Source organism: Drosophila teissieri, chromosome 3R (genome assembly GCF_016746235.2).
Source record: "Drosophila teissieri strain GT53w chromosome 3R, Prin_Dtei_1.1, whole genome shotgun sequence".
Lineage (NCBI taxonomy): Eukaryota > Metazoa > Arthropoda > Insecta > Diptera > Drosophilidae > Drosophila > Drosophila teissieri.
The window spans coordinates 6,032,845-6,047,580 of NC_053032.1; the positions used below are offsets into that span (position 1 = coordinate 6,032,845).

At 44.0% G+C, this 14,736-nt stretch overlaps 4 protein-coding genes across 7 annotated transcripts; 2 read left to right on the top strand and 2 right to left on the bottom strand.

Moving 5' to 3' along the window:
• The first annotated feature begins 707 nt into the window (after window positions 1-707).
• Window positions 708-10,460, top strand: LOC122622201 (transcription initiation factor TFIID subunit 1). Of its 4 annotated transcripts, XM_043800457.1 has the most exons (18): window positions 708-734; window positions 923-1,028; window positions 1,097-1,317; window positions 1,475-1,782; window positions 2,067-2,195; window positions 2,248-2,459; window positions 2,559-3,187; window positions 3,247-3,627; window positions 3,683-4,400; window positions 4,451-4,723; window positions 4,889-5,110; window positions 5,181-7,068; window positions 7,135-7,277; window positions 7,340-7,670; window positions 8,429-8,527; window positions 8,867-9,061; window positions 9,367-9,459; window positions 9,581-10,460. In XM_043800457.1, exons 3-18 carry the CDS (start codon window positions 1,136-1,138, stop codon window positions 10,183-10,185), a joined length of 6,408 nt encoding a protein of 2,135 aa, XP_043656392.1. In that variant the 5' UTR covers window positions 708-734; window positions 923-1,028; window positions 1,097-1,135; the 3' UTR covers window positions 10,186-10,460. The 4 variants fall into 4 exon arrangements, with proteins under 4 accessions (XP_043656392.1, XP_043656394.1, XP_043656393.1 ...); XM_043800459.1 differs by lacking the exons at window positions 708-734; window positions 923-1,028; window positions 8,429-8,527 and having other exon boundaries at window positions 1,041-1,317; XM_043800458.1 differs by lacking the exons at window positions 708-734; window positions 923-1,028; window positions 9,367-9,459 and having other exon boundaries at window positions 1,041-1,317; window positions 9,581-10,459.
• A 193-nt stretch (window positions 10,461-10,653) lies between these two features.
• Window positions 10,654-11,856, bottom strand: LOC122622205 (probable peptidyl-tRNA hydrolase 2). Its single transcript, XM_043800467.1, has 2 exons — window positions 11,577-11,856; window positions 10,654-11,276 (listed from the first exon to the last, which is right to left on the bottom strand). The coding sequence occupies exons 1-2, from the start codon at window positions 11,763-11,765 to the stop codon at window positions 10,905-10,907; spliced, it is 561 nt and encodes a 186-aa protein (XP_043656402.1). The 5' UTR covers window positions 11,766-11,856; the 3' UTR covers window positions 10,654-10,904.
• A 576-nt stretch (window positions 11,857-12,432) lies between these two features.
• LOC122620503 (signal peptidase complex catalytic subunit SEC11A) lies at window positions 12,433-13,954 on the top strand. Its single transcript, XM_043797994.1, has 4 exons — window positions 12,433-12,648; window positions 12,709-12,968; window positions 13,519-13,696; window positions 13,756-13,954. The coding sequence occupies exons 1-4, from the start codon at window positions 12,580-12,582 to the stop codon at window positions 13,804-13,806; spliced, it is 558 nt and encodes a 185-aa protein (XP_043653929.1). The 5' UTR covers window positions 12,433-12,579; the 3' UTR covers window positions 13,807-13,954.
• LOC122620502 (methylated-DNA--protein-cysteine methyltransferase, inducible) lies at window positions 13,924-14,593 on the bottom strand. Its single transcript, XM_043797993.1, has one exon. The coding sequence runs from the start codon at window positions 14,527-14,529 to the stop codon at window positions 13,951-13,953; it is 579 nt and encodes a 192-aa protein (XP_043653928.1). The 5' UTR covers window positions 14,530-14,593; the 3' UTR covers window positions 13,924-13,950.
• Between the last annotated feature and the right edge of the window lie 143 nt (window positions 14,594-14,736).

Here is a 14,736-nt window from a genome sequence, read left to right on the forward strand (position 1 = left end):
CCTGCAATATTTGCAGCAAGTTCATTAAACTGAGCGGCAGCACATTAAACCTCTTGTTGCACTTGAAAAATAAGTATAAGTATACATTGTCTAGAAGTGCAAGTTCACAATTTATAAAAGTAAATCCATTCCAGCAACTAAATTATTAATGTAACGCACAAAATTCTTACAATTGTATTTATTATTTATGACTTCAAAATTATAGTGCGCTTAAAATATCTTGTTTATCTGAATTGTAAATTGTAAGATACATGCTAAAATTTTATCTCTAGAATCTGTATGCTTAATCTCAACCTTCTAGCTTTTATATTTCCTCAGATCTCGACGTCGTTCATACTCTACGAGTAAAGGGTATAAATACTCACTTAAATGTTAAATGGTGCCAACATTAGCATTAAAGCGATACTCAGCTAGAGATAGGAAATATATAAAATATTGTTGTCATAAAAATTTTATATTTTTAGTAATAAAAACTCTTAGCTATATAAATTTATATTATTATATATATTATTATTTCGAAAAAGAGGTTTTACTTTTATTTATGTTTGTATTCTACAGTATTGTTTCTTTGTTAAAAAATTCTGGCAATTCGGAACAAAAATGGATAAGTAAAGCAGCTTTAAATAACCACACTAGCGTTTTAGACAAGCAACAGAATTTTGTGTTCTGAAAACCTCATTTCTAATTTCTGCCTTTTTTCAGGTGTCAGCTCCTGTGCCGCATTGAATGAATAGGTAGGTATAAACTATTCTTTATAACCAGTAAAATATTTAAAATAAAAAAAAAATGTGGAGGCTTTTTTTAAAAAAGCTGTTCAGATTTTAATATATAATAATACAAATTAAATGTACGTATATTTAAGGAATGTATTTTTTGATGAAAACCCAATTAAGCCACATAAATATCCCATGATAAAAATTAGAGAACAAATATTTTCAACCAATTTATTTGGACCGCAACCTTCCCAAGTTCCTAACCCTGTCCAAATCTAATCGTGGATTTCTTGGTGCCTGCGGGAGAGCCATAAGGTATCTTTGCGATGTCCATCGACGGTCACACTCACGCGTGTAATAAATGCAATTCCGCTCTGTCAAAGAACATTTTCTAGCCGCGTAAACATTGGAAGCTCTTGGAAATGGAGATGGAATCCGACAACAGTGACGACGAGGGATCGATCGGCAACGGATTGGACTTGACCGGCATACTTTTCGGCAACATCGACTCCGAGGGCAGACTGCTGCAAGATGATGATGGAGAGGGTCGCGGGGGCACCGGTTTTGATGCGGAGCTCCGGGAAAACATTGGATCCCTTTCCAAGTGAGTATACCCAGTCTTCTTATCCTAGTGCAAGGTGATATTCAGAGGGCTTCTTTGGGATAATCACATATGTATGTACATGCATATTTAAACACGGCATACTACGTATTTCATAATTCACAATATATAATTTCCATTTCGTATGGATAACTTTCAGATTGGGTCTGGACTCTATGCTGCTCGAGGTCATTGACCGCAAAGAAGCCGAGCCTCTATCGGATGACGAGGAGGCGGAAAAGTCAGACGCTAGTGCCAGCGGAGGAATGAGTGCCTTTGATGCTCTGAAAGCGGGCGTCAAAAGTGAGGAAGGGGAGGATGGTGCCGTAAAGGCTCAGGACGATGCCATAGACTATTCTGATATTACCGAATTATCCGAGGACTGCCCACGCACTCCGCCCGGAGAAATAACCTCTTATGATGACTTAGAAGATGCCATTCCCGCCTCCAAAGTAGAGGCCAAGTTGAGTAAGTAAGAGCGTAATCTACAATCGTTTGATAACATTTTATGTCAGTTTACTCAGAGAAGAGAGGATAATGCCCAAATGTATAAACTGGGGATTTTATTTTATTTAGCTATTTAAATCCAAATTAGAGTACAAAACTATAAGGTAACTGAAAACTAGGAGTATTAGCAGCAAAGACCTGGGGACAGTTTAAAGGGTTCTATGCATTTTCTGTCAAAGTGACACTTATAAATTTAGTTTTTCTGCGTTAACGAAAAAGGCAATAACTTTCCAATTTTGTTGCAGCCAAGGACGATAAGGAGCTAATGCCTCCACCAAGTGCGCCAATGCGCTCGGGTTCGGGCACTGACGAACCGGCTAAGTCAAATGATGCAAGCAGTCCCAGTGGTGACCCCAAATCTACCGATGCAAAAGGTACAAGTTTTTTGAAAAAATAGTCTCTTTTGTTAATGGTCTTTCCTTTTAGATGCGGATCGAAAGCTGGACACTCCACTGGCAGACATACTACCATCCAAGTACCAGAATGTCGATGTGCGTGAGCTCTTTCCGGACTTTCGTCCCCAGAAGGTGTTACGCTTCTCCCGTCTCTTCGGACCAGGTAAACCCACAAGTCTGCCCCAGATCTGGCGACACGTGCGCAAGCGCCGCCGGAAGCGAAATCAATCCAGGGATCAGAAGGTGGGAATATACATTTAATATTTGGAGTTCTTTTAAACGGGATGAGGTGTTATTATATATGCGGGTAATAACCAGGAAACTTTTCTTAAACCCATTAAGACAACAAACACTGGTGGTTCGGACTCTCCCAGCGATACTGAGGAGCCACGAAAGCGGGGATTCAGTCTGCACTATGCTGCAGAGCCAACGCCAGCGGACTGCATGTCCGACGACGAGGACAAACTTCTGGGCGACTTCAACAGCGAAGATGTGCGCCCAGAAGGACCAGACAACGGAGAGAACAGCGATCAGAAGCCGAAGGTGGCCGACTGGCGATACGGGCCTGCACAGATTTGGTATGACATGTTAGAAGTTCCAGACTCCGGAGAGGGTTTCAACTACGGCTTCAAGACGAAGGCAGCCTCCTCGTCTCAGTCGCAGATCAAGGATGAACGCCATGTAAAGAGTCCAGAGGATGATGACGAGGAGCCAAGCATTGCGGATGATGCCTTCCTCATGGTCTCCCAGCTGCACTGGGAAGACGATGTTGTCTGGGACGGCAACGACATTAAGGCCAAGGTGCTACAAAAGCTTAACTCAAAGACAAATGCAGCTGGGTGGTTGCCCTCCAGCGGATCGAGAACGGCTGGCGCCTTTAGTCAGCCGGGAAAAACGTCTATGCCCGTAGGAAACAGCAGTGGTAGCTCCAAGCAGGGTTCGGGAGCATCAAGCAAGAAAGCTCAGCAAAAGTATTTTATTGAAAGTATAATTCCTAAGTATTTCACACTAATATTTCTATCGATTTTAGTGCTCAAGCAAAACCAGCGGAGGCACCTGATGACACTTGGTATAGTCTTTTTCCAGTGGAAAATGAGGAACTAATATACCACAAGTGGGAGGACGAGGTAATCTGGGATGCCCAGCAAATGAGCAAGGTGCCAAAGCCGAAGGTACTCACTCTGGATCCCAACGACGAAAATATCATTTTGGGCATTCCCGATGACATAGATCCCTCCAAAATTAATAAGAGCACGGGTCCTCCACCTAAGATCAAGATACCTCATCCTCACGTAAAGAAGTCTAAGATCCTACTTGGCAAGGCGGGTGTTATTAATGTGCTTGCGGAGGACACACCTCCGCCTCCACCCAAAAGTCCTGATCGTGACCCCTTCAATATATCTAATGACACGTAAGTCTCTTAATGTTTTAATGGATGCAGAATGCAGATTTTGATTACCTTACAGGTACTACACACCGAAGACAGAACCCACTCTACGACTTAAGGTGGGCGGAGGAAATCTTATCCAGCATTCGACTCCGGTAGTAGAACTGCGAGCTCCGTTTGTGCCTACGCACATGGGCCCGATGAAGCTCCGGTCCTTCCATCGGCCGCCCCTAAAGAAATACTCCCACGGACCAATGGCGCAGTCTATCCCCCACCCCGTCTTCCCACTAATAAAGACCATCGCAAAGAAGGCGAAGCAGCGCGAAGTGGAGCGCATTGCCTCCGGTGGCGGAGACGTCTTTTTTATGCGCAACCCGGAGGACTTGAGCGGAAGAGACGGAGACATTGTGCTAGCCGAATTCTGCGAAGAGCATCCGCCACTGATGAACCAGGTGGGAATGTGCTCCAAGATAAAGAACTACTACAAGCGTAAAGCGGAGAAGGACAGTGGACCGCAGGATTATGTTTATGGAGAAGTTGCCTTTGCACACACCAGTCCCTTTCTGGGCATCCTACATCCTGGCCAGTGCATCCAGGCGATTGAGAACAACATGTACCGAGCGCCTATTTATCCACATAAGATGGCTCACAACGATTTTCTCGTCATTCGCACCCGGAACAACTACTGGATACGATCGGTGAATTCAATATACACGGTGGGCCAGGAGTGTCCGCTGTACGAGGTTCCGGGTCCAAATTCCAAAAGAGCCAATAACTTCACCCGTGACTTTCTTCAAGTAAGTGCTGAGATCTGCGCTCTCTTTCCCTTGCTAACAGTTTTTGTCAGGTGTTTATTTACCGCTTGTTCTGGAAAAGTCGCGATAATCCGCGCCGCATTCGAATGGACGATATAAAACAGGCTTTTCCCGCTCATTCCGAGAGCAGCATCCGAAAGCGCCTAAAGCAGTGCGCCGACTTCAAGCGAACAGGCATGGACTCCAATTGGTGGGTTATTAAACCGGAGTTTCGCCTTCCCTCCGAGGAGGAGATCCGGGCCATGGTGTCACCTGAGCAGTGTTGCGCTTACTTTAGCATGATCGCGGCGGAACAACGCTTAAAGGTATGTGTTTCGAAACATTTCGTAGTCTTTTGTTAAATCTTACTAATCAGGAAAATTTGATACGGTGCTTAAATTTTTGCTTGTATGAGCTCAGCTTTTGTTAAGAAACGAAACTTCGTTCTACTGAGGCTTTACTTTAACTTACACATATATTTATATTTTTAGGATGCTGGGTATGGAGAGAAGTTTTTGTTCGCACCACAAGAAGATGACGACGAGGAGGCGCAACTGAAACTTGACGACGAAGTTAAGGTGGCTCCTTGGAACACAACTCGCGCGTATATACAGGCCATGCGGGGAAAGTGTTTACTCCAGTTAAGTGGTCCGGCCGATCCAACGGGATGTGGAGAGGGATTTTCATATGTTCGAGTGCCAAACAAGCCCACAGTAATACAATTTTCACCTGTTCTTTAAATTATAAAAAATACTTTATTTTTTCTTTCACTCCCTTTCACAGCAAACCAAGGAGGAGCAAGAGTCTCAGCCAAAACGGTCAGTCACAGGAACAGATGCAGATTTGCGTCGGCTGCCACTCCAGCGTGCAAAAGAGCTATTGCGGCAGTTCAAGGTGCCCGAGGAGGAGATCAAAAAGCTTTCCCGCTGGGAGGTCATTGATGTGGTACGCACTCTGTCCACAGAAAAAGCAAAGGCCGGTGAAGAGGGAATGGATAAGTTCTCTCGTGGCAACCGGTTCTCCATTGCTGAGCATCAGGAGCGTTATAAGGAAGAGTGTCAGCGCATATTCGACCTGCAAAACAGAGTGCTGGCCAGCTCTGAAGTGCTGTCTACTGATGAGGCAGAGTCCTCGGCCTCCGAGGAATCTGATCTCGAAGAACTTGGCAAGAATCTGGAGAACATGCTGTCAAACAAGAAAACCTCGACGCAATTGTCAAGGGAACGTGAAGAGCTGGAGCGGCAAGAGTTGCTTCGCCAGCTTGACGAAGAACACGGCGGACCAAGTAGTAGTGGAGGAGCCAAGGGAGCCAAAGGAAAAGAGGAGGCCGGACAGCAAATGCTGGCAACCAACAACCAGGGCAGGATTCTTCGCATTACGCGTACATTCAGAGGAAACGATGGAAAGGAATATACCCGCGTGGAGACTGTGCGACGGCAACCGGTTATCGACGCCTACATCAAGATTCGTACCACTAAGGACGAGCAGTTCATAAAGCAATTCGCAACGCTAGATGAGCAGCAGAAGGAGGAGATGAAACGCGAAAAGAGACGCATTCAGGAGCAGCTACGTCGCATCAAACGCAACCAAGAGCGCGAACGCCTGGCGCAGCTGGCTCAGAACCAGAAACTGCAGCCAGGTGGCATGCCCACTTCCTTGGGTGATCCTAAGAGCTCGGGCGGTCATTCGCACAAGGAGCGGGATAGCGGCTACAAGGAGGTCAGCCCTTCGCGCAAAAAGTTTAAGCTTAAGCCAGACCTAAAGCTTAAGTGCGGCGCATGTGGTCAGGTTGGTCACATGCGCACTAACAAAGCCTGTCCCTTGTATTCTGGTATGCAAAGCAGTCTGTCCCAGTCGAATCCATCTCTGGCTGACGATTTGGACGAGCAGAGCGAAAAAGAGATGACAATGGATGACGATGATCTGGTGAATGTCGATGGCACTAAAGTAACGCTGAGTAGCAAGGTTCTCAAGCGTCATGGTGGTGATGATGGCAAGCGTCGCAGCGGGTCTAGCTCTGGTCTCACCTTAAAGGTTCCCCGAGATGCGATGGGCAAGAAGAAACGTAGAGTGGGTGGCGATCTTCATTGTGACTATCTCCAGCGACACAATAAAACTGCTAATCGAAGGCGCACGGACCCCGTTGTAGTACTGTCCTCTATCTTGGAGATTATTCACAATGAACTGCGATCTATGCCGGACGTATCCCCGTTCCTGTTCCCGGTGAGTGCGAAAAAGGTTCCCGACTATTACCGCGTAGTGACCAAGCCCATGGATCTGCAAACAATGAGGGAGTATATTCGCCAAAGGCGCTACACGAGTCGCGAGATGTTCCTGGAGGATCTCAAGCAGATTGTGGACAACTCACTAATCTACAATGGACCGCAGAGTGCATACACTTTGGCTGCTCAACGCATGTTTAGCAGTTGCTTTGAGCTGCTCGCTGAGCGCGAAGACAAACTGATGCGCCTCGAAAAGGCAATAAACCCACTTTTGGACGACGATGACCAAGTTGCGCTCTCATTCATCTTTGACAAGCTGCATACGCAGATTAAACAATTACCAGAAAGCTGGCCTTTCCTTAAACCTGTCAACAAGAAACAGGTTAAGGACTACTACACGGTTATTAAGCGACCCATGGACCTCGAAACTATCGGCAAAAACATTGAAGGTGGGCTTTTAGTTATCCTAGCGAATGACAATTGTTCTTGAATACTAATAATTACTTTTAAAATAGCTCATCGCTATCACAGTCGCGTCGAATATCTGGCTGATATCGAATTGATTGCCACCAACTGTGAGCAGTACAACGGCAGTGACACCCGCTACACCAAGTTCGCAAAGAAGATACTAGAGTATGCCCAAACCCAGTTAATTGAGGTAGGTTTTTATTTGGCTGCATATACATACACCATTATTCTTACAAAAATATTCTAAACTAGTTTTCGGAGCACTGCGGCCAGTTAGAAAATAACATAGCTAAGACACAGGAGCGTGCAAGGGAGAATGCACCAGAGTTCGAAGAAGCCTGGGGCAATGATGACTACAACTTTGACCGTGGCAGCAGGGCGAGTTCGCCCGGGGATGATTATATCGATGTCGAGGGTCATGGGGGACATGCCTCCTCATCGAACTCCATCCATCGCAGCATGGGAGCTGAGGCCGGTTCGTCGCATACGGCACCTTCAGTGCGAAAACCAGCTCCTTCAGGTCCTGGTGAGGTGAAGCGCGGAAGGGGAAGGCCCCGCAAGCAGCGCGACCCCGTGGAGGAGGGTAAGTGGGCTTGGGTTTAAGTAACTTATTTGTTACGCCTGATCGGTCAAGGATCTGTGGCACATCAACTAAAATTTCATACATACTCATTTCTACATTTACTCTTACGTTGACTTCTAAAGAACTATTGGTATTGATCATCCTTCTTCTACATTTCGAATTCAGAACCTTTGGTTATGGTTGACACGGATCCGAAAGAATCCTTATGCTTATACTAATCCAAGACTTACTTTAATTTAAATTGAACTTCTGAATGGATGAAATCAGATTCGTTGTATAGATATCATGTAGATAATGAGGTATTGGACATGATCCACATGCATGCACATGAATATATGTCTAGTAAGCTTATGGAATTATAAAATGCGCTATTTTTGGGTACTTAGAATTTGTATTACACACACCTTAAAGATAAGGGTTTAATTTATGTATATATAGACCCATAAATACTATATACTATATATATACCTGCGGTAATTTTAGTTTCGTTTTAATATTTGTGAGTTTTCTTTGTTAAAAGTGGTTTTGTTCGAAAGGTTAGTTCTTAGTTATTTCAGTATATTTATTGGAATCTTATAAACTTTTATTAGGGCCTTGTTTAATAACTAAAAATGGAAATATCTTTTCCATACATATTCCAAAATATACCAAGATTTTAGGTCAGACGATTTCATATTAATTAGGCCCAAGAAATATAAACGACTGTAAACATTTTACTGTTGCCACAACAAATTGCAAAAACTTTTACCTTTTTCTAGTCAAATCCCAGAATCCGGTTAAGCGTGGTCGGGGGCGTCCGAGGAAGGACAGCCTTGCCTCAAACATGAGTCAGACGCAAGCTTACTTCCTGGATGAAGGTAAGCCTCTAGTCGTCGAATAATTGGAACTAAGCCTGCGAGCCACCTCACAACTACTCACTTGCATCTATTTTTTAAACGGAAAACCCAAAATTTATTGACCCTCCCATAGCTTTTTACATGCACTTCATTTTCGGTTTGGATATACGAGCTTAAATGACTAACTAGCACTAATTCTAGATCCTTAGCTTACATTTTGCATGATTGTAGATTATAATTTAATTCTACATTTTCAAATAGTTTAAATTAACTTTGCATTTTATTTCAGTATTTGGTAATGCACAAGTCTCCGATCAAAAGTTTGATATATTTTATTAAAATTATTTGGTTTTCCTTTAGACCTGCAATGCTCCACAGATGACGAGGATGATGACGAGGAGGAGGACTTCCAGGAGGTTTCCGAAGACGAGAACAATGCGGCTAGCATTTTGGATCAGGGCGAACGTATCAATGCACCTGCCGATGGCATGGATGGCATGTTTGACCCCAAGAACATCAAGACAGAGATCGACATAGAAGCTCACCAAATGGCAGGTGGGTACATTTATACGATAAACTTATTTGTTCTTTAAATTACTTCAAACAAATTGATTAATTATTTATGAAAATTGAATCTTCTAAACTGAAAGTTTGGTTATGGGTATTGGATATTATAGTCATATATTCTTAATTTAATTTCATAATTAAATTTCAAAATTTGTAATATAAATATTAAAATACGTTTATTATGGTTCTTGGTCCCCGTTTTGAAGAGTAATACTAATCTAGAAACTACTTTCATTCGCTGACTTTGTTTGGATTTTTTTCTGTTTCTGATTTTACGCAAATCACCTAAGCAGAGGAGCCGATCGGCGAGGATGACAGCCAGCAGGTGGCCGAAGCAATGGTGCAGTTGAGTGGCGTGGGCGGCTACTATGCTCAACAGCAGCAAGGTCGTTATTATTATTCTTACTACGTGTTTGTGTTGTGCCCTCGATGTCCATGTCCGCACTCCCTTAATCCCATTAGGACTTTGAGTACAATTTTTCTAATAGTAGTTTTAAAACGTTTCAGATGAATCAATGGATGTGGACCCCAACTACGACCCCTCAGATTTCCTAGCCATGCACAAGACTCGCCAGAACCTGGGCGAGCCCAGCAGCCTGCAGGGTGCTTTTACCAACTTCCTCTCCCACGATCAGGATGATAATGGGCCGTACAATCCCCCCGAAGCCAGCACAAGTGCCGCTTCTGGTTCAGCCATAGGAATGAGCCTACCGCCTCAGGAGGAAGATTCAATGGCCATGCAAATGGCGCCGGAAACGACTGTTAATACCATGAACAACGGAATGGGTATTGATGATGATCTGGACATTTCGGAGAGTGATGAGGAAGACGATGGTTCCCATGTGCGAATCAAGAAGGAGGTATTTGACGACGGGGAATACGCCTTGCAGCACCAGCAGATGGGACAGACATCAACGCAGTCGCAGATCTACATGGTGGATTCGTCCAACGAGCCCACGACTCTTGACTACCAGCAGCCATCACAGTTGGACTTCCAGCACGTGCAGGGAATGGAGCAGTTACAGCACCAAGGGATGCCTCCACTGCAAGCAGAGCAACTCCAGCAGCAACAGACACCGCAGGGAGACAATGATTATGCCTGGACTTTCTAGTGATAGGGGATAATGGTTAGTTGTAAGAATAAAAAACATAGATTTAATTATAAGATTGAACTTCGGTGTGGAAATATTTTCTGTATCAGTTAAACGATATATTCTCTGAAAAAATATTATTTCTTTTATGCCAACTTTTACAGTTTACAATTTATCAAACCCATTTCTTTAAAAAATCTTTTTTTTAACAAATCTCCTAAAACCTAAAATGAGTCCTAGAAAAACAAGTGTTATCATTACCGTTTAAAGAAACCCACTACTGTCTAAAGTTATATTAAATATTTTCTGGTACTTAAATGACTTTAAATATAAACTGGGTGTATCTTTTTTTAAATCTATGTTAACATAGAATTTATCACACGGTTGAATGTTGTTTATAATATACAATAGTTTTAGAATGGTACACAAGGCAAAACATGGTTGGCTTGAGCTAGGGATTTCCCGCTTGACCCCTACAAAAAACATACGTTTCGGAGCTTTGCAGTTCCAGGCCGGACTGTCAATCGTTTAATATTTTATAGCTCGGTTCACAGTAATCGAAATAACGTAAATCTTAGCCTAACTTGCACGTCACAGTCGTCCTCCTATCCGAGGGCATGACGCCATCCTCAGCCTTTCCCTCGCTCCAGCGATGCGCCCTACTGCTTTGTGAATTGTCGGGTTGCACTTTAGTGAGTTAGTAATGCCAATGGCCTGTGAGAGTTTCCGTAGTGCGGATCTTACAGCAACTTCAGATGGCCGGTAACCCGGTCGATGTCTGCGGCAGCCGCTGGGCCCACGGCTAGCACAGTCTTGGAGTTAGCCTCTATTTGTGTCCGACCGGCGTCGCGAATGAGACACGTGTTCAGCTGCTGGCGCTCGGCTGCCTTCTTGATGGCCATCAGCTCCGCCTCGCTCTCTACACGAACGGCTATCTTGGCGCAACCACAGTTCTCCCACGCCCGCAGTAATCGAGGCGTCCTGACCACCGCCCGCTGGTAAGCACCCACCGCCCCGTGGCCACACTGCGCGGCAATCTTGCCCTTGCCCATCTTGAGGTCGTTGCGCACCACCAGGACCATTTTAAAGTTGTCGTTGAAGCCTCCATAGCCCTGCAATTTTAAAAGTCCGGATATCCGTTTTTGTTTTATAAAATCAAGCTTTTGTGATTAGCTTAGATATGTACGTATTTTGCCTAATAATACGTCTTATAAGAGGGGATGGCATTTTGAAAAGTCCTTCCGAACAAAAAGTTTATAAGGCTCAAGAATGGCACTGCTATTACTGTGACCGCAAGTGTATGAATTCTAAATGTGTTGCATTTGATTCTAACTCAAGTTTCGAGTACCAGGTTGGCAAATGGAAAGGACATTTGGCGCTTTGAACACCTTCCGAGGGGCTTTCCTTCTCACCTTATCGGAAACTGAAGCCTCGGAACCGCAGGGCACCGAAGATTCCACTGAGAACGAGGCCGCCGCTTCCTCGGCGGAAGCTTCCTTAGCATCGCCTCGCTTCAGGGCGTAACGGTAGCCCACGAAGAAGGACAGCATCACAGCCAGCCCATTGATGATCTGCGCCGAGTCCAGCAGTTTGTCGCCCATCTTGCTTCGTTTAGTTGATATTTATTTCGCGAGAAAACGCAACCGATGGCGCTCACTTCACGTTTTCGCAAGCGGTCACACCAAGTGCGGAAAACGTTATGGTCACATTGTAGTGATAGTATGCCAAGATATCGATTGTTTGGTCCGGCAGCACTGTCGCGTATAATACTTTAGTACTTACTGTTAAATTAAAAATATATTAAGGAACAACGATTTATTTAAGTAACCGAGCTATTTATCAATATATTTTTATAATATTAATATTAAAAAAAGGTTAAAACATTATTTGAAACATTTAGTTTTTATAAGGTTTTTAATGCCTTACTTTAAATATTTTCTTTTAAGTCTTTAGTTGTGGTATAAATAGTTCTGTGTATGATAGATAAATGATGGAAATTTATCATTTTAAAATTTGTATAGTTCCATAAATAACTATTGAGGAATATTAGTACCGAGTAACCTTTAATCTTTAAGCTGATAAGGCATTCCTACGGTAACTATACTTAGCTAATCCAAAGCCAAGTGCAAGTCACAAGCGTAACTCTGACAATAAATAAAGTTTATTCCTAAAATAAATTTCATAAAAAAGCGGGAGAGTTACAATAGTGTGGACAAGCAATAGTTTCACACAATTCCACTCTTACCCGTTTGTGGTTGACGTTCTCGTTGCCGGTCTGGCATCTCTGCATAAACATACGTGTCGGAAATTTTCTGTCTTCGTGGACGAAGCCGAGAATCTTTGTTAAGGACCTTTTTGATTGCATTTATATAGATTAATATCCTCCACAAAGACCCCAATAACACAGCCGCAGCCATGGGCGTAGCCAGCATGTTGCAGATCGACGAGATGCTGGGCGACTTCAACAGAATGAACAAACGTCAGGTAAGCAGCGCCGCTTCTTCAGGCAATGCACCCATATAGCATCCTTTTCCCTTCCCACAGTCACTGTACCAGGTGCTGAGTTTCGCCATGATCGTCTCCTCGGCGTTGATGATCTGGAAGGGCCTGATGGTGGTCACCGGCAGCGAGTCGCCGATCGTGGTAGTGCTCAGTGGCAGCATGGAGCCGGCTTTCCACCGCGGCGACCTCCTCTTCCTGACTAACTACAAGGAGGAGCCGGTGCGCGTCGGTGAGATCGTTGTCTTCAAGGTGGAGGGCAGGGACATACCCATTGTGCACCGCGTCATCAAGCTGCACGAGAAGTGAGTTTCCTGGGGCGGGTTACAATAACCAATCCCGGCAAGGGTTTGCATGGGTCATGGTGACATGATGGGTGCTTGCTTTTCAAGTAGGTATTTTGACATCCTTGATCAGTAAGGGGGAAGGAGCTTCATAATTTATAATCTCCAGGAAAGGGAACTGAGTTTTGAAGTTAGTGAGTGCCTTTTTGCATTTCACGTTGTTTTATTTGGTTTTAAATATTTGTTCTGTACATTTTTAAACTGCTTTACCTCTCGTATATGATGGTACACGGAACACAGTGGCTAGTAAAAGGAAACCACCAGCAATGAAGGGAAAAGCTAATAATTTATGTAGATTACGTCTTTTTTATAGGGTTTAATTTTAATTAATGTTGCATTTCATTGCTTTAAATCGTTGTTATTTTGAATTCGATTTAAGCTTAAACGGTAATTGAAGTCCGCTACAATACCAATGACTTTAGCTAATTAAAGCGATAGCAAAAGTAGTGGGCTCTCTGCGAATGTACATATTAACAATCTAAAACCATGCTTATCCCAATCTTTTTAACAGAGAGGATGGATCCGTCAAGTTCCTGACCAAGGGCGACAATAACAACGTGGACGACCGAGGCTTGTATGCACCCAACCAGCTGTGGTTGACCAAAAAGGACATTGTGGGCCGGGCCAGGGGCTTCCTGCCCTACGTGGGCATAATCACGATCTTCATGAACGAATATCCCAAGGTTAAGGTAAGTTGGAAGTCTTTTGTGCTGTGCTCCCTACTAAGCCCGAATTTTCATCTTTCCAGTGGGCCATTCTCTCTATTTTGGCAATATTTGTGCTGCTGCATCGGGAATAGAGGAATTCGCTCTTATTTTGTAGGTACAGTTTATAAGTAGGAAGTGCACAATCTCGAGCCTGTCTGCATTTTCAAATTCCTTACCACCCAACAGTAAGACCTTTGTGCGGAGTTGAGTTTCAATAAAAATACAAGTAACACTTTTTAATAGTTCTCTGATTTTTCATGGGCTAGGAGCTGTTGCTTGAGGACTGGGCCCCAGTGGAACTTTGAATCTCCATTTTGTGAAACAATCCTGTGGCACGGAATGAGGATTGCCACGTCATTTCGTGCCACAGCATTGGCCACTGCTCTGACTGCCGTTGGACGACCCATGCTTTCGGCCAGTTGGGAGTAGGTGCAGGTCTCTCCCCTTTTTATATCCACCAGAGCTCTCCATACAGACAGCTGGAAATCAGTTCCAAAGATGGCAATGGGTATCTCCTCCGAGTTTTCCTTGTCGCCTCCGAACAGTTTATCCGCAACCAACTTGACCGTATCATCGTCCTTCCAGAGTTCGGATTTTGGCCACCGCTTGCGGACCTCATTGTAGGTACTGACAATGTTCTTATCCACGAAGTGAAGCACAGTAACTGCGACTTGGTCTTTCGAATCCCCGGCTATTGGCTCAATTACTCCCATCATCATCTGACCAAACTTGGTCGTCAGGAAACTGAATAGGATGGTCTTTGGCGGATCCTTCAGTGTCACCAAACGAACCTGCATGTTCTGGGAAATCCACATCGTTATTTACCGCTTACTTTCGTAGTCACGCTTTAAACAATTTTGTGATTACTAAAATATAATGTGACCATAGGTATAGCGCCAAAAAACGGATTTTGTTGTTTTTGCCTTTCACCATTTTCGGATATGATTTGTTTAATGTTGCCATACGGCATTGCCCACGAATGTTTTCATAAATTTGGCAATAAGAGACCGAGTTTTGCAGTA